The sequence below is a fragment of the Oryx dammah genome, unplaced genomic scaffold, assembly GCF_014754425.2.
Source record: "Oryx dammah isolate SB20612 unplaced genomic scaffold, SCBI_Odam_1.1 HiC_scaffold_2, whole genome shotgun sequence".
NCBI lineage: Eukaryota > Metazoa > Chordata > Mammalia > Artiodactyla > Bovidae > Oryx > Oryx dammah.
Genome location: NW_024070186.1, coordinates 98332290 through 98353007, shown reverse-complemented (window position 1 = coordinate 98353007; position 20718 = coordinate 98332290). Strand labels below are relative to the sequence as shown.

Sequence of the window (20718 nt, the reverse complement as noted above, 5' to 3'; positions counted from 1 at the left end):
CTGTGTGAGCTTTGGTTTCACTTACTGTAAAGAACAAAATACTACTGCTCAATTTATCCACACTGTCACATATTACCTACAAATTTTGTAACCCATAAAGTGCTCCCCATATGTGCCATTATCCCATTTTTGTTTTCAATAACCGACCCAATGCTTTTCTACTTAATGAAGGATTTTTCCCTACTCTTCTTCTTTTCCCCACCCTCCAAATTCTCTTCCCCAACACTTGATTTTCTCTACATGAGTAAATCTAACTGAATCTAAGTCAGACACTATGCACTTCCTGTTTTCACAAAAAGCATGAAACACAAACCGTGCTTTTGATTTTAACCCTACCTTCTCAAATTTAGCCCACTAGTAGGAGAGATAGTACTGCATTTTGAGCTTTCTGGGGCTTCTGCTCCTGGAATAGATACCTCAATTGTCTTCTTTCCGCCCTCTATAATATAAAAATAAACGTTAGTTACATTACCTTTCATTACAATGAAAATTAAAATTTAACTTGATTGCTGTCTTACTGCAAATTTTACATTATAAATTTGAGGGTTCTGTCTATATTTTTATTATAATGGCCCACAAATACACTTCAAGGTTTTTTTAAAAACAAACTGTGAGACAAAAAATTGTAGTTACTAGTGTTGATTCAGGAGCATGCCAGTTCTTAGAGCAAAATCTTCAGACAAATGGTATCATGTCAGATCCTCAAGCGAAAAACAGAAATTAAGAACTATCGTAAAGAACAGGAGATCCTGGTTAGAGTGGCTTATCTAAAGCTTTCCAAAAAAAAAAAAAAAAAGGAAAAAGAAAATTTCTGGAGTTATGCAGTAAAACTAAATCTTCTAAATCTATTACATTACTGCCATTACTGAATACATTAAATTTGGAGGGGAAAGTTGGCTGAAGAGTTCATACGGCCAATAGCAACTATAATTATGTACATTTTCAATATTTCAGAATTAGATAATCAGTCAACAAATATTTACTAAGTATCTACTCATGAAAGGCTCAGCCAATGCTTCTGTGAATCACTGCTTAAAACTAGTGCTTTCTGGGCTTTAAGGGGTAATGACATTCTTTCAATTTTATAACACATTCCTTGGTTACCCTAGAAAACAAAAGAGGTTCTGCATGGCAAATGATTTATTTTTATCTTTATCATTATAGTCCACAGAGGTTCCTGTGAAACCAAGAATTTCACTTAAGAATACCTTCAACAAATAAGCACTGGAATGGAAAAAACAAGGTTGCAAATCTACCTATTTGCTTTAGCATTTCAGACAAATCGTTCAACCTCTTTGTGTCTTGATTTGCTTATTTATCAAGGAGTTAATGGCAACCCACTCCAGTATTCTTGCCTAGAGAATCCTGTGGATAGAGGAGCCTGGTGGGCTGCAGTTCATGGGGTAGTAAAGAGTCGGGCACGACTGAGCGACTTCACTTTCACTTTCACTATCACTATATCAGCTTTGTCTGCTCTGAGCAGTGTCAAAAACTAAATGAGCCAACAAAAATGAAAGTATTACCCTCAAAGAACTACTGAAATAGATGTCTCATTTTATCACAAGATTATTCTTAAGAGTGATCTGCTTTATTTTTCTTCACTGTACTTGGCATTAACTGGCACTGTCTCATATATTTATTTATTTGTATTGTGTGCTCCCCAACTGGAACCCTGGTGTAGTCAAGCGGGGCAGGAACATGTCCTGTTCGATGCAGTATCCCCAGTGCCCAGAACACAATGACATGTAGTTGGTATTCATATACATTGAGTGATTTCACTTATTTATTCTAGTCAGAAGTTGCCTCTAGACTTTCTGACTATGAAGAACAGTAGACAAGGCTATAATGTGAAAGGAGCCTAGAATAAACAAAGAGGAAGGGCCTTAGGGAAAAGTACTATCCACCACTTTCTAGTACTTTTCAAATCACTCTGTTTTCTGGGTCTGTAAAGTGTCAAAAAGGAAATAACTCTGAGAGTAAAAGTCTTATTGGTAGATCCTTTAAAGGCAACCTACTTCAACCAGCCACTGCTGCTGCTGCTGCTGCTAAGTCGCTTCAGTCGTGTCCGATTCTGTATGACCCCATAGACGGCCGCCCACCAGGCTCCCCCGTCCCTGGGATTCTCCAGGCAAGAACACTGCAGTGGGTTGCCATTTCCTTCTCCAATGCATGAAAGTGAAAAGTGAAAGTGAAGTCGCTCAGTCGTGTCCGACTCTTCTCGACCCCATGGACTGCGGCCTACCAGGCTCCTCCGTCCATGGGATTTTCCAGGCAAGAGTACTGGAGTGGGGTGCCATTGCCCTCTCCATCAGCCAGCCACAGGACGTAGGAATCTCTAAAACAGCACTGCTTGAACACCTCAGGGAGCACAACACTTGCTGATACAGAGCTTTGTCTTTTCCTGACAATTAGAACCTCCTCTGTATACCAGGCCCAATTAGTCTCTCTGAAATCTTTATGCAGCTCTACCCCTTAAGGGTCTTAGTAATTCAATTATTGGTTAAAGAGCAACTTGAGGTCTACTTTGTTTCATCAGTACCTTTTAGAATGTGATCACTATGACAACTAATTTTTCAGTTATATTTCTATTGTTTAGAATTCCTTCTAGCATTCCACATTCCCTAAATGTAACAATGAATAGAAAGTTTAACTTACAAATGAAAATGTTTTAAAGGCTTCCACAGAATAATAACATGTAATTTTCATGAAATTCTAAATGATCACTTTGATGCTCATGATTATAATTAGCTGCAGCATATGCCATAAATGAATTAGGTACTGTAATCAATCCCATTTACATGTAGGGCAACTTAGGAACTCAGACACCAAAGATGAACTGCAGGCACCATGGAGAGCTTTCCAGAAGCTAGAGTGGAGACTGGCCTTTTGGTCCCATTTCTGTCACTGAGTTCTGTTTCTTTCTATATACAATTGAAGCCACTGAAATATATGGGCTTGAGACTTCTTTTAGCTAAATATACACTCATAGTCAAGAAAGTGAAAGTTTCCACGCATCTAAGCTTTTAAATTATGAATTTGTGACTAACCAGTCCATGCTCTGAGAGGTGATTGCACAGGTGATACTGGTGGAGAGGAAAGATTCAAGCCAATAAGCTTCTGCTGCTCTATTAACTGCAAGAGTTTTCCACGAGCCTCCATACTCTGTCGATTCAATTCTGCAATCCGTTCCTCCATGCTACTTGGTGTCAGAGGTTGCACTGCTGGAAAAGTCTTTAAAAACAAAAAAAGACACAGACTCCATGTTAAAAATAATCCAAACAATTCTCACTTTTTGTAAAAATAAACTTTTCCTCTAAGAGCCAGCAAATTAGTATTCACAGTCCTTGCTTGGAGAAGGCAATGGCAACCCACTTCAGTACTCTTGCCTGGAAATTCCCATGGGTGGAGGAGCCTGGTGGGCTGCCGGCTATGGGGTCGCACAGTCAGACACAACTGAAGCGACTTAGCAGCAACAGCAGCAGCAGTCCTTGCTACATGCAAACTTGAATAATGGGCAAACAGGAACAGAATTTACCGATCTCTTAATTAAAAAATAAAGGCTAAAGTGGAGGGATACTTATCCTTCTAATATCAGTACCACATAAGCCTTCTAGTCCCTCTGTCCATGTAGAGTGACTGTAGGACAAAGCAAAGCTTTCCTGCATTTCTTAGTGTTTGTTGAGCTGCACAAAGACCACATAAGCGAAGATACTACTGCTAGTGATTGGCTTCTAAGTAATCCCTATTTAAAGACAGGTCTGGGGTTTGAATCACAATATACACAAGAGGTTCTGCTGTAGTTGAAACAGATGATTCTATAATTATAATCTTCATGCACCATGAGCTATTTGGCAAAGATTTCTAGGACTCGAATCACTCCTTCTGACCACATGTCAGCCCTCCCAGGCTGCTTTTGGCCTAAGATACCTGATTTCAGAAGGTTGGTGACTGTAAAAGAATATGGGAGGTAAGAGTAAGAAGGAGCCACTCAAGAAATATCATGAAAGTTTGATGTGAAAATTCCTAAAAGAAATGTATATGTCACTCTTAAGTATTTCTTTTAGTTAAATATGTCCCTTTGAGGGAAAAAAAATTCCTAATAGAAGTCACTAATTTGCAGTTTACACTCATTAGTTAAAAAAGAGACAGTAAAATAGTATGAATTAAAAATCATTCAGTAATTTTGATTATATCAAAAAGAGTAGTGAGTACAATAAAAACTAGATTGTCCTCTCTTGCCTGATTGTTATCCCAGTGGGAAAAGGGGGTAAGCTCCATTTTTAATTCTGTGGTCTTTTTAAAACCAAGAGTTGCCTGCTTCAAATAATCTTCAAAACTCTGCAAACACGGAAATGTTTTCATTGACTAGAACTGAGAACTGAGACGGTGCGTATCGATGACCGCTGCTCACTCCTGATCTCCTCGGCTTCTGCAGCCAGTCCTTTCTGACGGCTGTTTCTGTGACTCGATGCTCACACTCCCCCTGAGCCAGTGCTGACAGAGGGCCCTCACCCCCACTCTCTCCCAACCTTCTTCACAGGAATCCTCAGTCCACTGCTGCTAAAGCTCTTATGGAAGCCATCACCATGGATCCCCAAATCCTTGAAGCTGGCCAGCTCCTTCCCACGGCCTTGTCCCCATCGGAACACTCAGAGGTGCCACCCTGGCTTCGTGGCAGGGTAAAAAGAAGTCTCTCCTGTCACTGGGATCAGCATGAAGGCATGCTTCACAATTGGAACTTAGAGTCCTTTTGCTCCCCATAAACAAGCCCACAGTGTACTTAACTTACAAAATTCCAGCACAACAGTATGTAGATTTTTTTTTTTTTTTGCCTTAAAAAAAAAATTATCTTACTTTTTATTGAGGGATAATTGCTTTACGGACTTTTGCTGTTTTCTGTCAAGCCTCAACATGAATCGGCCATAGGTATACATATACCCCCTCCCTTTTGAAACTCCCTCCTATCTCCCTCCCCATCCCACCCTTCTAGGTTGATACAGAGCCCCTGTTTGAGTTTCCTGAGCCATACAGCAGATTCCTGGTGGCTATCTATTTTACATATGGTAATGTAAGTTTCCATGTTACTCTTTCCATACATCTCACCCTCTCCTCCCCTCTCCCCATGTCCATAAGTTTATTCTCTATGTCTGTTTCTCCACTGTTGCCCTATAAATAAATTCTTCAGTACCATTTTTTTAGATTCCGTATAGCCGTCTCTGGGGTCGCACAGAGGCAGATACGACTGAAACGACTTAGCAGCAGCAGCAGCAGCATGATATTCATCTCTCTCTTTCTGACTCACTTCACTCTGTACAATAGGTTCTAGGTTCATCCACCTCATTAGAACTGACTCAAATGTGTTCAATGTGTAGACTTTTGCTCCTCAAAATGTAATCCTCAGACCAATATCATTTGAAATTTATTAGGAACGCACAGGTTCCACCTCAGACCCACTCAATCAGAGATTGCATGTTAGCAAGATCCCCAGATAATTTATATACATTAAAGTCTGACTTCAATAATTCTTTAAAACATCATTTCCATTGGCGAATGCATTGTGTCCTAAGAAATTAACTACTCATGAGTTGAGGGCCAACTACATGCTGTCTTTTATGAGCCCCTTTCAGAGTAAAAATGATTTCAATTAAAATGCAGTTGTATGGCAAACATTCAAAACACATTTGTTCTACATTCTATATTAAAAATTTCATTCCTAGCTTAATTTTAGCTTTTCTACCCATTTTACTTTTGTCCTATGTTCCTCATTTATTTCCCCATTTAAATTTTATGTTGTCCTCTTCTAACGTGTGTGTGACATAAACTGATAAATAACCTCTACTTATTCTGTGATGAGGACATGACAAACCATAAGCCCTCTAGCACCAGCCTCAAAGATATCCAGGGTCACTTCTAGATGCTCCAGTAATAAACTTAAATTCCCATACATCTGGATCAATCCTTAACTGGTACTCACAGCCATCGTGTCGCTGGCATGACTTGTCTCCTGTCTGTTAAACTCCCGAAGTCCGTCCCCTTGTTCTCCCCCTGGACCAATAATATTATTCAGATGTGCCCTGATAGCTGAATTCTGTAGGGTCAACTCCGCAATTCGTGCCATGATGTCCTTTCTCTGTATTAACGTCTCATTTGTTCTAAGCTGTTGCCCATCTCCCAGCACCAGAGGTTCTTCTGAGAGTGTGGGGTTTCTCGACTGCTGCATGCTTGACCGGGAACTGCAGAGAGGCTGTGAGAGGCTAACAAAAGGAGCCTGGGTTTTGCTCTGCAAGTCTTCTCCCATGTGAGAGGCCCTCCATCTCTGAGTGAAGAGGTGACTCTCATCATTTGAGTTCTGAATGTCTGTGCCAACAGGTAAGGTCTTCTTTTCCCAATTTTGTTCCTTTTCAATTATTTCCACAGTTGGAGGAATTCGTGGAGCAGGACGAGTTTGAACAGTCCTCCTCAATACTGTAGATATAGTTAGAACATAATGAACATGTACTGTTGAACCAGAGTTGGCACTATGGTCATATCATGAGCACCCCCCCACCCCACACTTAATAGTTAGCATTTGAGAAGCATTTCAAAGGAAGGATTTGGTTTCTGAATGCCTCAATTATTTTAACAGGGAATATACCAGCAATACTATTCCTAATAATCAAGTACAGAGTCTTTTATAATCCTTAGAGCTTTATCAGCAACCTTGTGAAAAACCATCTACCTAGTTCACATTTTAACACATATATTAACTCATATCTGGGAATCCTGGGGGGAGTATAGACACAAAATGTAAACTAAAGATGGATGGGGAAGTATCTCTGAAGAAGTAAAAGTTTTTATTTACTTTTTTGCTTTGTGTTTTGGGAGGCTTTTTGGCCACTCTACATGTGGATGTTAGTACCCCAATCAGGGATCGAACTTGCAGCCCCTGCATTGGGAGCACAGAGTCGTAACCATTGGACCACCAGGGAAGTCCCAAGAAGTGACACTTAAATGATTACATATGTGGCAGAGAGCGGAGCAAAGAACATTACAATCAGAGATAACAACATATGTGAACGCCCCAAAATAGGAAAGAGCAAAGAAAGGAGGCCAGTCTGGCTGTAGCATACCAAGAAGGGAACATTGGGGAATATAGTATATAAGACTAGAGAAGCATACAGGGGCCATTTCTCACAGAGCTTTTAAAGCCATGTTAGAAATTTTATAATTTAATCCAAGAGCAATGAAATCTGGAGAAGGTTTGTCCACAACTCAATTTACATAATTTATATTTACTAAATGCTGTAGAAATTAGAAGGTCCAGGAAGAGAAGTAGGGAGACCAGCAAGCAACTGTAGTAGTCAAGAAGAAAGATGATGGTAGCTTTGACTAAGGTATGTTGTCTATGAAGAAGGAGAGAAGTAGACACATTCGAGAACTTTCTTGGCAACTGAACTACAAGTGATGCACTGAAAGCAAGAAGTGAGGGAAAATGCAGAGCTTGACAGCATGGACAAGTGAATGGATGGTGATGCTGTTTAGTGAGATGGAGCCCATCAGGAGAATGGATTTAGGGGAAGGAGGATTATCAAGAATTGTTTTGAACATGCTAAGCTTAAGGTGTTTACATATCCATCCAAGGAGATGAAACATAGGTCAGAAACTCAAGAGATCATCTAGGCAAAGATCTAAAACTGGAGGTCACTGGCACATAGAAGGCATTGGAAGCCAAAAGAAAAGTGAGATTATTTAGACAGAAAGAATAGTGAGAGAAGAAACCAGTATCATGACATGAAGAACTTAACATTTAGAGTCAGGTAAAAGCTTTATTTGCTTGGGCTCCAAAATCACTGCAAACAGTGACTGCAGCCATGAAATTAAAAGATAGTTGCTCCTTGGAAGAAAAGCTATGACAAACTTAAGACAGCATATTAAAAAGCAGAGACATCACTGGGCCAACAAAGGTCCATAGTCAAAGCTATGGTTTTTTCCAGTAGTCATGTACGAACATGAGAGCTGGACCCTAAAGAAGTCTGAGCACTGAAGAATTGAGGCTTTCAAACTGAGGCACGGGAGAAGACTCTTGAGAGCTCCCTGGAGAGCAAGGAAATCAGTCAGTCCTAAACAAAATCAATCCTGAATATTCATTGGAAGGAATGATGCTGAAACTCCAATACTTTGGCCACCTGATGCAAAGAGCCAACTCATTAGAAAAGACCCTGATGCTGGGAAGACTGAAGGCAGAAGAAAGGGACAACAGCAGACGAGATGATTGAACGGCATCACTGACTCAATGGACATGAGTTTGAGCAAGCTCTGGGAGATGGTGAAGGATAGGGAAGCCTGGTGTGCTGCAGTCCATGGGGTCACAAAGAGTCGGACGCGACTGAGCGACTGAACAATACCCCTGGACCATCCAGACAAATGGGATACCCCCTTACTCTGCATTTCACTGCTGAGGACCTGGTCCTTTGATCTGAGTTTAACTGACATTTACAATGCCTGCTGGAACAGATACATAATGAAATTCATTGTCACATTTCACCATAGGTATAATGCCCATGATATAAACCACTCTGAAAATCTCTCCTTCAGCTAAAAGGTTATATATGGTCATCAGTATCTTTTCAAATTCTGTTTATGAGGGAACAATGAACATACTGTATGACATATACGAAGCAAAGAAAAACAACTGCCATATAACTTTAGAAGAAGCCTGCTTACCATCCTGCAAAGGAGAGAATTCTGAGTTGCTCTTCTGCCTGGGTGGTGTTAACAACACTGCTGGCTCAAATATATGTCCTGGAAGATTGCTGGCCAGGTTCCCACTTTCTGGAGGGTTTGGTACCTGAGACAGTTTGACAGGCAAATCTTCCTGTGGGAACTCAACCACGTCTTCTCTGAACATCAATGGCACGGATACACGAGCATTTACGGCTGGGTCCTCTGAAGATGAGAGGCTATTAGTATTCAAAGGAATTATGAGCACACTTCAGGCATTTAGACTTAGGTGCATTTCCACAGAGGGCAAAATCACGTGGCCTCTGGAGCCCTCATTTTCTAGTCCTTACCCTCACTGAGCAGTCACTCACGGGCCAAGCTCCTGTGGTGCCAGCACTGGGAGGAAGCGGCTATTTTGGAGAAAAGCACTGCCCTTGAAGATCTGCCCTTGCCGTTGAGTTTACCTCTTGCAAGTTAAATTTTAGAGTCAGCCACTTCTAAGAAAACACTCCTAAATACATAAAACTCTTTCTATACAGAGACATGCATCAAAGTAAAAAACAAAAAATGCTCAGTGTCCTATTTAGCCTACAGCATAAGGGCTTCCCTGCTGGCTCAGACGGGAAAGCGTCTGCCTGCAATGAGGGAGACCCAGGTTCGATTCCTGGGTCAGGAAGATCCCCTGGAGAAGGAAATGGCAATCCACTCCAGCACTCTTGCCTGGAAAATCCCATGGATGGAGGAGCCTGATAGGCTACAGTCCATGGGGTCGCAAAGAGTCGGACACGACTGAGCAACTTCAATACAATACAATACAATATGATGATGGCACACGGGGTGAACAAACGCTTTGAAACATCACCATGAATGAACTAAGGTCATGAATTTCTGAAATTCAGTATTTTTTTCTTCTCAAGACCATCTCTTCCCCTCCCAAACTGGGGGTACCCTAATTAAATGTGCTGGCACTAAATTCCCACATGTCTAGGAAGCTAGTTGTGCTACTTTCTATTTGTGTGACCTTATTAAGTTACCAACCCTCTCTCCAAGCCTTAGTTTTCTCATCTAAAAAATGGGGATAACAATGACACCTACCTCATAAGACTGAGTGAAAAATTCTTTTGAAAATTAAATGAGAGCTATATTATGAGAATTAAATGAGATAATACATGTAAAACACTGTAAAAGAACCTGGCATAGAGCAAGTATCCAATAAATATTAGCTGGAATAATTATGACAAATGTAATGATGATAATGCTATCTATCCACGAACAGACAATAGTTACATATAGATTTACAGTTTTGTTTTCTCTGAAAGTATTTTAATGCCCATCTGGAATAGTAAGATTATTATTCTCACCTGGATTATCCATATTTCTCTGACTTGTGGCTCCCCTTTCTAAGGTCTGACTTTCTTTGTTACTTATCACAGGACAGTTTTTAATGGCATGTGTGAGTGATATAAGCTGCTCGTCTGTTGTGATCATGTACTGCTGAAGTCTCGCCTAAAGAAAAATGAACAAAATAATATCATTGGCTTATCAGACAGCAAATCACCTAGGTGTGTATATCTACATCATTGTTTTAAATACTCTAGGAATTTCAGACTTTTATTCATATACTAAAACCATGCATTAATGAAAATATATAAACATTTTTATAAATTTCTTGATAGAAGAATGGTTAAATAAATCATGAAATATTATTAGTTAATAAATACACTGCTACAATAGGAAGAATGAACCTTTTCATAGGACTTTCAATTTATAAATCTCTTTTATAACAGATTTTATACCTATTGACTGATGATGATACCTACTGACTCAAGCTACCTCAAAAGACCAAAGAGGAAACTGAACAGGATATTATTCAGGTATTTAAACTGATAAACACAAGCATTATAAAAATGTATGGTAATGTATAGAAAATAGTGTTGCTGCCGCTGCTGCTGCTGAGTCACTTCAGTCATGTCCGACTCTGTGCAACCCCACAGATGGCAGCCCACCAGGCCCCTCCGTCCCTGGGATTCTCCAGGCAAGAACACTGGAGTGGGTTGCCGTTTCCTTCTCCAATGCATGAAAGTGAAAAATGAAAGTGAAGTCACTCAGTCAGGTCCGACTCTTCGCGACCCCATAGACTGCAGCCTACCAGGCTCCTCCATCCATGGGATTTGCCAGGCAAGAGAACTGGAGTGGGGTGCCATTGCCTTCTCCGATAAAATATGTATATATGTATTATATATTACAGTTGACACTTGAACTAGACAGGGTTCCAGGGGCATCAACACTCTGTGCAGGGAAAATTCATGTATAACTACCACTGGCCCTCCATATTCAAGGTTCTGCATCCATAGATTCAACCTGCCACAGACTGTAGTACTGCAGTACACACATATTGAAAAAAACTTCACATATAAGTAAACCAGCACAGTTCAAACAGGTGCAGTTCAAGGATCAACTGTATATATACAAAGAGACATACATAGCTCCAACATGAACAGACATTTGCTGACTGTCAGGTGTGGTCAGAAGTCAGAAATATTATTAACAGGACTGTTGAATGATATATAGTAAACATTTTTATATCTGTCCAAATTTTTCCCAAAACCCACATCACATATCCAATAGCTCACTCAACATCTCCATGAGGAACTCACATAGGCTTCTCAAACTTAAAATACAAAAAACCAAACTCCTCCTAAATATTCCCACCTCATCAATAACAACTCCATTCTTCTATCTGCTCAGACAAAAACTCTTGACTCTTCTTTCACAACTTCTCCTTCACTCCATATCCTGTCCATCAGCAAATCCTACTGGTTGACTTCAAAATATATTCAAAATTTGGTTACTTTTCACAACCTATTCCACTTACAACCTCAACCAAGCCGCCATGTCTCACCTGAATTATTCTGGACTCCTGTCTGTAATATTCTGCTTCTGTGTTTGGCCACCTACAGTCTAGTCCTACCCTGCTCCCAACCTGCACCCTGGAGCACCAGTACGGACTCACCGGGGCATCACGGGACATTTTAAAATTCTCAAGGAAACTGCTGATGCTCAACGTCTGCCAGGTGCTAGTGACCTACTAGCTCGAAGTGTTCACAGATTCAACATTAGATCAAGATACACTCCTTTAGAGGATACCATATCTTCCTAAGGCTGAGTTTTCAGTAGCTGCTATGCTAAAAAAGCAACACTGCATAAAAATAATTATGAAACAGGAAATAAGAGTGATGGTGTTCAATATGATTCCAGGCTATGAGAAGCTGTACAATGCCCAATAGGTATACATGTTCCATTAGTAAATAACTGTGGTTATATAATCATGAATAAAAAAAATAAAGGACTTTTTCTATCAGTTTTCATGTGTTTTTTTTCCACACAGCATCTAAGTTGTTGATACACAAATACTTACTGAGTTGTTTGACACTAACTACTTAATATATGGAGCTGCTGGGTATTTCTTTGGCCTAGAGGTGTCCTGAGACACTAACGTCACCATAAATAGACACAGGGCGGTGATCTCTGATCTAATCTCAAAACAGCCACCCAGAGTGATTCTCTTACAACTGAGTTAGATCACATCTCTGCCCAAACCCCTTTCGTGGTTTCCTGTTTCATTCAGAACAGAAGTCCAAGCCCTCACCCAGCCTGTAGGGCCCTGTGATCTGACTTCCCTGCTCCTGTCTCCTCCTGTGCCCCCTCTCCCACCTCCCACTCCGGCCACCCTGGTCTCCTCGGTGGCTTCTGAGCTCAACAGCCACGGTCCCACCTCAGGACCTCAGTCCTCGCTGCTCCTCTGCAGTCAGTGCTCTTTGCTCAGCTACTGGCAGGCTTGCTCCCTCATCTCCTCAGACAGACGTGTCCCGTCCCATTTATACTCTCCCATCCCAGACACTTCCCTTCCCTCTTACTAGCTTTGTTTTTCTTTATAATACATAATAACCATCTAACTAACAATATACTTCACTTTTCAGGGGGCAAAGTTTATTTAGAATGTAAGTTCCTTGAGGACCAAGATTTTTTGGTCATTCACGACTCTATTTCCTGCACCTAGAACAGTGCCAGATACACAGTAAGTGCTCAATAAAGATTTGCTGAACATATTAGTACACTTTAAAAGTGTCTATCTTCCTAAGACAATGGAAAGCAAACGCTCACACAGTTGGGGCTTCCTAGGTGTCGCTAGTGGTGAAGAACCCACCCGCCAGTGCAGGAGATACAAGAGACCCGGGTTTGATCCCTGGGTCGGGAAGATCCCCTGGAGGAGGGCATGGCAGCCCACTTCACTATTCTTGCCTGGAGAATCCCATAGGCAGAGGAGCCTGGTGGGCTACAGTCCATAGGATCGCACAGAGTTGGACACGACTGAAGAGACTTAGCATGCATGCACTTTCACACAAACACTTGTACGTGAACGTCCACAGCAGCATTATTCATTCATCAGACACAAAAGGTGGAAACAACTCAAATGTCCTTCAGCTAATGAACGGATAATCAAAGTGTGGTAGAGCCCGGACTGGAATATTATTGAGCAAGGAAGAGGAATGCTGTACTGACACACAGGACAACACGATGAACCCTGAAAACATGATGTGCTGTGAATGAAGCCAGACACCAAAGACCACATATGGCATGATTCCCCTTAGATAAAATGTTCAGATTAGGCAAATCTATAAAAACATACAGCAGATGTGCGGTTTCCAGGGGCTGAAGGGAGCAGAGTGAATGATAATGTGTGTGGAATTTCTCTCTGGGGTGATGAAAATACTCTGGAGTTAGATAATGGTACTGGCACAGAAAAAAACACCAAATTGCACACTAGAAAAAGGTGCGTTAAATGGTATGTGAACTATATCTAGAGTCTGTCATATAGAGTGAAGTAAGTCAGAAAAAGAAAAACAAATATATTAATGCATATATATGGAATCTGGAAAAATTGAACTGAAAAATATATTTGCATAGCACAGGGAGCTCAGCTCGGTGCTCTGTGATGACCTAGAAGTGTGGGATGGTGGGGGTGCGAAGGAGGCTCAAGAGGCAGGGAATGTATGCACACATACAGCTGATTCTTGCTGTACAGTAGACACTAACACAACACTGTAAAACAACTATACTTCAGTTTTAAAGAAACTGGATGTGAACTAGATATCAATAAAAACTGCATGTCTTATATCTAATGTCCATTGACACAAACAACTTGTCTACTACTGATTTCCTAGTCTCTTGTGGCTGATAAATAAAAGTATCAGTAATTATTATAACCACTGTTTGACAAAAAGATGAATAAAGATACTGGAGATACTATAAACAACTTTAAATGGCATATATTGTAGGAGGGTTCCTCACAGGGTATCCTCTGTTATTTAAAAATGAAAAGCAGCTGTCATAACACTCATTTCACATATTGGATAAACCACTATAATATGAGTAGTTATTATTTAAACGTAGATTCTGTCTTACTCAGTAAATATAAGTTTCTTAAAAACAGGATATTTCTTCTACACTATTTATAATACAAGTTTCTACTATAGTACCTCCAATATAATAAATGTTCTTGAAAAGTTACTGTTGAGGATACTAAAGAAGTGATAAATAATCACACCAGCACAACTAAATCAAAGGCAACTAAAAGAGAATCTCATACATCTGTAAAGAAGTTTTATACGACTAAACACAGGAAAGCTTGGAATCTCATCTAAATACCTGGGTAGCAGTATTTTCTTCTCTAAGGAAAAGAACTTCAGCTGTCAGCGCATCAATGAGCTCTCGATGATCACCTAATGCTTGTTCCAGTCGCTGCCTTGTCTCTTCTTCTTTACGCAGTTGGAGCTCACTCTACCAAAAAAAAAAAAAATCAAATAAACTCCCCTCCATAGCATCACATGTTGCAAACTAAAAGTTTCTAATCAAAGCTATCAAAGAAGAGAATACTTACAAAGTATATATTATGTGACAGTAACAAGAATTAAATATTTTTATTAAAAGGTTTATATTTCATTAAAATGTGCTGCTTTATCATCTTCCTTTCTTTTAATATAAAACAATGAACAGAATGATGTGTAGAATCAAACAACTACAATTTTTGTAGAAGAGAATGGAAGGAAGTACATATACAAACTGCTTGAATATATATAGGCCATCTCTAGGACAGACTGATAACGATAGTTGGCTACAGGAAGTAAACATGTTAAGTGAAAGTCAGGGGTAGGAATTAGATTTTTCACCATATAGTCTTTTGTTATCTTTGAATTGCATACCATGGTAAATGTATCACCAGTTCAAAAATTAAGTTTCTTAAAACATAATTAAAAATAAAAAACAGGTTTAAATGATTAAGCTTCATAAAACAAGTGATTAACTAAAACGTACATGCTTCTAAGCCTGTAATATGTTCAGAGAGCCAAAAGTACACTCCCAAAGATTCCCAATCCACAAATGTAAGAATGTTAAGACTGTCACAAGTCTGACAGTAAAACAAATCTGTAAAAAGCAAATTTAGATAGATCTCCATTTAGATAGATGGTGAAGTAGAAGGACCTGAGCTCACCTCCTAGCATGAAAACACCAAAATCACAACTAACTGATAAATAAACATCTACAGACAAAAAAGATATTCGACTTCCAAAGACAAAGCAGCAGCCACAGCAGGACTGTAGGAGGGGTGCATTCATGAAACAATCAAATCCCATCAACTCTGGGCGGGCAACCCACCAACTGGAAAATAACTGAATCGCAGAAGTTCTCCCACAGGAGAATTCTGAGTCTGACATCAGGCTCCCCAGTCTGGCATCAGGAGGAGGAGCCCCCACAGTATTTGGCTTTGAAAGCCAGTGGAGCTTGATCACTGGAACTGCACAGAACTGGGAGAAACAGAAGTGCCACTTTTGGAGGGCACAGGCAAGGTATTATGCATCTCAGGACCCAGGGGAAAAAGCAGTGACTTCATAGGAGCCTGTGCCAGGCCTATTTGCTGGCCTTGGAGAGTCTCTCAGGGAGGCAGATGGTGGCTGTGGCTCACTGTGGAAACAAGGACATTGGTTATGGAGGTACTGGGTATTCACTGGTGTGAGCTGTCCTGGATGCCACCACTTTGATGCCAAGACCTAGCTCCACCCAACAGTCCAAAGGTGGCAGTGGTGGGATGTCTCAGGCCAAACAACCAACGGGGCAGGAACACAGCCCCACCCACCAGCAAACAGGCTGCTTAAAGTCTTCCTGAGTCTACAGTCATCTCTAAACACCTTGACACAGCCCTGCCCACCAGAGGTACAAGACTCAGCTCCACCCACCAGTGGCAGGCACCAGTCCCTCCCACCAGGAAACCTGCACAAACCTCTGAGAAAAGCCTCATCCACTAGGAGGTAGACACCAGAAGAGAAACTATAAATAAGAACCCCATGGGACCACAAACACAAAAAGTTAAACAAAATGAAACAGCACAGGATTATATTCCAGACAAAGGCATAAGATAAAGCCCCAGAAGAACAGCTAGGTGAAATGGAGCTAGGCAATCTACCTGAAAAAGAAGTCAGAGCAATGGTAGTAAATATGATCCAAGATCTCAGAAAAAGAAAGGAGGCATGACTGAGAAGATACAAGAAATATTTAACAGAGAGTTAGAAGATATAAAGAATAAACAGAGATGAACAATATAATAACTGAGATGAAAAATACACTAGAAGAAATTAATGCAGAATAAATGAGGCAGAACAGATAAGCGAGCTGGAAGAATGGTGGAAAGAACTGCCATGGAAGAGAATAAAGAATGAAAAGAAATGACAGTTTAAGAGACCTCTGGGACACACTAAATACAATAGCATCTGAATTAAAAACTTGCAACAAACAAAAGCCCAGGACCTGATGGCTTCACAGGTGAATTCTATCAAACATTTAGAGAAGTGTTAACACCTATCTTTCTGAAATTATTTCAAAATCTGCTGAGGAAGGAACACTCCCAAACTCATTCTATGAGGCCACCATCACCCTGATACCAAAACCAGACAAAGATCCAACAAAAAAGAAAATTACAGGCCAATATCACTGATGAACACAGACACAAAAATATTCCACAAAATACTAGCAAACTGAATCCAACAATATGTTAAAAGAATCACACACCGTTAGTAAGTGGGATTTATCCCAGGGATGCAAGGATTTTTCAATATCTGCAAATCAATCCTCATGAGATACCATGTTAACAAACTGAAAAATAAAAACCATGATCATCTCAACAGATGCAGAAAAAGCTTTTGTCAGAATCTAGCATCCATTTATGATAAAAACTCTTCAGAAAGCAAGCACAGAGGGAATCCTACCTCAACATATTAAAGGCCATATATGCAAACCCACAGCTAACATCATACTCAACAGTGAAAAGCTGAAAAAATTTCCTCTAAGATCAGGAACAAGACAAAGATGTTCACTCTCGTCACTTTTATGCAACCTAGTTTGGGAAGTCCTAGCCATGGTTATTAGAGAAGAAAAAGAAATAAACAAAATCCAAATTGGATAAAAAAAAAGTAAAACTGCCAGATTTGCAGATTACAAGATACTATACACAGAAAATCCTAAAGATGCTTGGAGAAGGGAATGGCAACCCACTCCAGTACTCTTGCCTGGAGAATTCCATGGACAGAGGAGCCTGACAGGCTACAATCCATGGGGTCACAAAGAGTCAGACACAACTGAGTGACTAATACTACTACTACGTAGAAAATCCTAAAGATGCTAGTAGAAAACTACTAGAGCTCATCAATACATTTGGTAAAGTTGTATTATATAAAATTAATACATTTCTATACACTTACTATAAAAAAAATCAGAAAGAGAAATTAAGGAAACTATTCCATTTACTATCACATCAAAAAGAGGAAAACACCTAGGAATAAACCTACCTAAGGAGACAAAAGACCTGCATAAACCATAAGTCACTGATAAAAGAAATTGAAAATGACACAAACGGATAGAAAGATATACCATGTTCTTGCATTGGAAGAATCAGTATTATCAAAATGACTATACTACCCAAAGTAATCTACAGATTTAACGTAGTGTCTATTAAGTTACCAATGTCATTTTTTTGCAAATCTAAGACAAAAAAATCTTAAAATCTGTATAGAAACACAAAAGTCCCCAAATAGCCAAAGCAATCTCTTTTAAAACATATTTGGCTCCATCAGGTCTTAGTTGCAGCATGCAGGATCTTCACTGCAACACAGGGATCGTGCAGTGCCCTCTCTAGTTGTGGCATACAGGCTCCAGAGCGCACAGTCGCAGTAGTTGCGGCACACGGGCTCAGTTGCTCTGTGACATGTGGGATCTTAGTTTCCCAGCCAGGGATCTAATTCACGTCCCCTGCATTGCCAGGCAGATTCTAAACCACTGGACCATGAGGGAAGTCCCTAGCCAAAGCAATCTTGACAAAGAAAAATGGAGCTGGAGGAATCAGAAAAGAATTTTCCTGATCTGTGTCTACAGATCACAAGTATACCACTCACCAAACTGAACTGAAGTGGGTGTAGCAAGCAGAGAAAAGAAGTAGAATGAGGACACGATTAGTAGTTAAATTAATCTATAACTGCTGAACAGTAATATTAACTATTAGCACAAGATATAATCATATTTATAGCAGATTGACCTAACTAATTATCACTTAGTTATTACCTATTTACCAAACTAAAATCAACACCACTTATCTGGCATATCTTTATCAGGATGTAGAGGAAAATTAAGAGGATAAACCTTTCCAACAGATAATCCAAAGCTGAGGCATTTTAAACAAAGCTACTCAAATTTGACAATACTTTATTTGGAGAACGCAATAATTTCAGTGTAGAGGGGAAAAACCTACCCAATTCTGCCATCAGTTTACTAGAAGAGTAGACGCTAATAACCTTACCTCTTTAAGGTACCGAACCAGGCGACAGAGTGAGCTCACGAGGGACAGGGTGAAGCCGGTGAGACCCTGACTGTTCTGGAGTCCCTGGACCTCGCGGCCTGTCCACCGTTCGTATTCTTCTATTTCATGTTCCACTTCATGTATCATGTGTTTGAGGACATCCAGGCTGGGGTTACTGCTACTTGGTAAGTCTGTGGAGGCTGTGCTGGCTGATAACACGCTACTCTTCTGTTTGGAAGGAGCACGTGAATCTGGTTTTCTTTTCACTGATAATGACAGAAGTCATTCTCCGTTAAGACCAGGAAAAATTAAACTACAAAAACGTTTGACTGTTGCTCACAGTTTATAAAAGGTTTTTTTATAGAAGGTATCATTTTCTCATAAAGAATCTATACTGTTTAAACCAGATTTATACTATCTGTAATAAATGAATGAGAATCACCCTTCTAGAGTTACATGGTAAAAAAAGGAGGCACTAAATGGCTACCATTCAACAACCTCTCACTCTGCACGATCTCACTGGATGAATCTGAGACATGTACTAAGAAGCTAAGATAGCTATATCAAGTTACATAGTTGTTTTGTTTTATGCTTCCAAAACAGAGAATTTATTTTATTTATTTATTTTTAAATGTGTATCACCTCCCCATCCCACCCCTCCGTAGGTTGGTACAGAGCCCCTGTTTGAGTTCCCTGAGTCATAATAACCCATTTTGTCAATTAAGAGACTGAACCTTTGTTTAGCAGCTGTTTTTGCTTCCTTGAGTTTAGCACCTGTCCCACAACATAGCTTGAGTCTAGAGTCTCAGTAGCTTCTTCAGGTTGAAGCCTCGTATGGATTCTCTTAACAGCATTGGTAGCATTCAACGCAGCTACAATTCCAAAAGAATCTCAAGTGAACAACAAAAGTATCTTTAAGCATCTCAATCAACAAGTCAATCAGTATTTACCAATCAGGCTAAGACAGTAAAAACCAAGTAACATTCCTTTAAAAATTGCTGGGTTTAAGAAAGAAAGTAAGCTACTCCTCTGGGAGAAATAATGCAGCAGGGGGAACCAAACCTTTTTGTTCTCCTGATGGAGAAGCAGATGATGGAGTTCCTGAAGAGGCTGTTATTTGTGACTGTGTTGCTACTTTCTGCTGAATATCAGTCCATAGTTTATTAATTAACTCAGAATTTTCTTCCTTTATTTGGTGGAGAAACCTATAAATTACAGGAAAACAAGTTATGTTAGCATTAGTAAGTACTATCATTTAACTTGTTCAACTGTCTACATGTTTGATGTGAAGAAACATTTAATAATTCATAATCAAAGAGAAATATGTTTTGCTTTAATTTACAAGGTAAGAACTAAAATGCCAGTCTTCTTGGTATTAGCAGGTACTGTTCATCTCCCTTCCAGTTTCCTAGCTAGGATGGCTACCAAAACAAGAGTGATCTGCCCTTTCTGAAGTTTTGTGCTATAGGCTCCATCCTCCCCTCTCTTTCTCTAGAGAAAGTACATGGTTTTGATGAAGGAGCTGGTTCTCCTAGCACAGTCTCTGCTCATCACTAAAGTAAAGTGACTGGAGCAGATTCTGCCCCTGTGTGTCAGGGAGGCAGGAAGGGGAATGAGAAGAGCTGCAGTGCAGGGGGTGAGAAAGAGAAGCCTTTGCTGTAACCATCTTTATCAGTGATAAACCTGATTTTTCAATCTCTAGTTGTCTGATTTGTTTGCCTATTTCCCAACTGGGCTAATATTTCAAAGGGGAGGGTGCTAAAAATAGAAACAACCCAAATGTCTACCAGCTGATGAATGAATAAAATGTGTTCTGTTCATACAAAAGAACATTATTCAGTGGTTAAAAAAAAAAAAAAAAGAAGTGCTAACACACTACAAATATGGATGAATCTTGAAAACATGTGATGGACACCAGACACGAAAGATCACATTTTGCATGATTCTATATAGAAAATGTCAAGAATAGGCAAATCTACAGAGATTACAAAACACACACACACACAATCATTTAATAGATTAGACTGTGGGCTGAAAGGTTTGGGAGAAAATGGGATCTGACTATCAAAGAGTGTGGGGCTTCTTTTGAGGGTAATGAAAATGTTCTGAAACTG

At 39.9% G+C, this 20718-nt stretch overlaps 1 protein-coding gene across 7 annotated transcripts in view; it reads right to left on the bottom strand.

Annotated features, from left to right (window-relative positions):
* Positions 1–20718, bottom strand: part of SPICE1 (spindle and centriole associated protein 1) — a 76572-nt gene that overhangs the window by 2099 nt on the left and 53755 nt on the right. For all 7 annotated transcript variants that reach the window (XM_040224034.1, XM_040224043.1, XM_040224056.1 and 4 more), the window contains 9 exons: positions 19667–19809; positions 19339–19476; positions 18605–18870; positions 14410–14541; positions 10062–10206; positions 8704–8925; positions 5975–6465; positions 3048–3231; positions 337–439 (listed from right to left, as the gene is read on the bottom strand). In XM_040224034.1, coding sequence (XP_040079968.1) covers positions 337–439; positions 3048–3231; positions 5975–6465; positions 8704–8925; positions 10062–10206; positions 14410–14541; positions 18605–18870; positions 19339–19476; positions 19667–19809 — 1824 coding nt within the window. The remainder of the gene's footprint in view (positions 1–336; positions 440–3047; positions 3232–5974; positions 6466–8703; positions 8926–10061; positions 10207–14409; positions 14542–18604; positions 18871–19338; positions 19477–19666; positions 19810–20718) is intronic.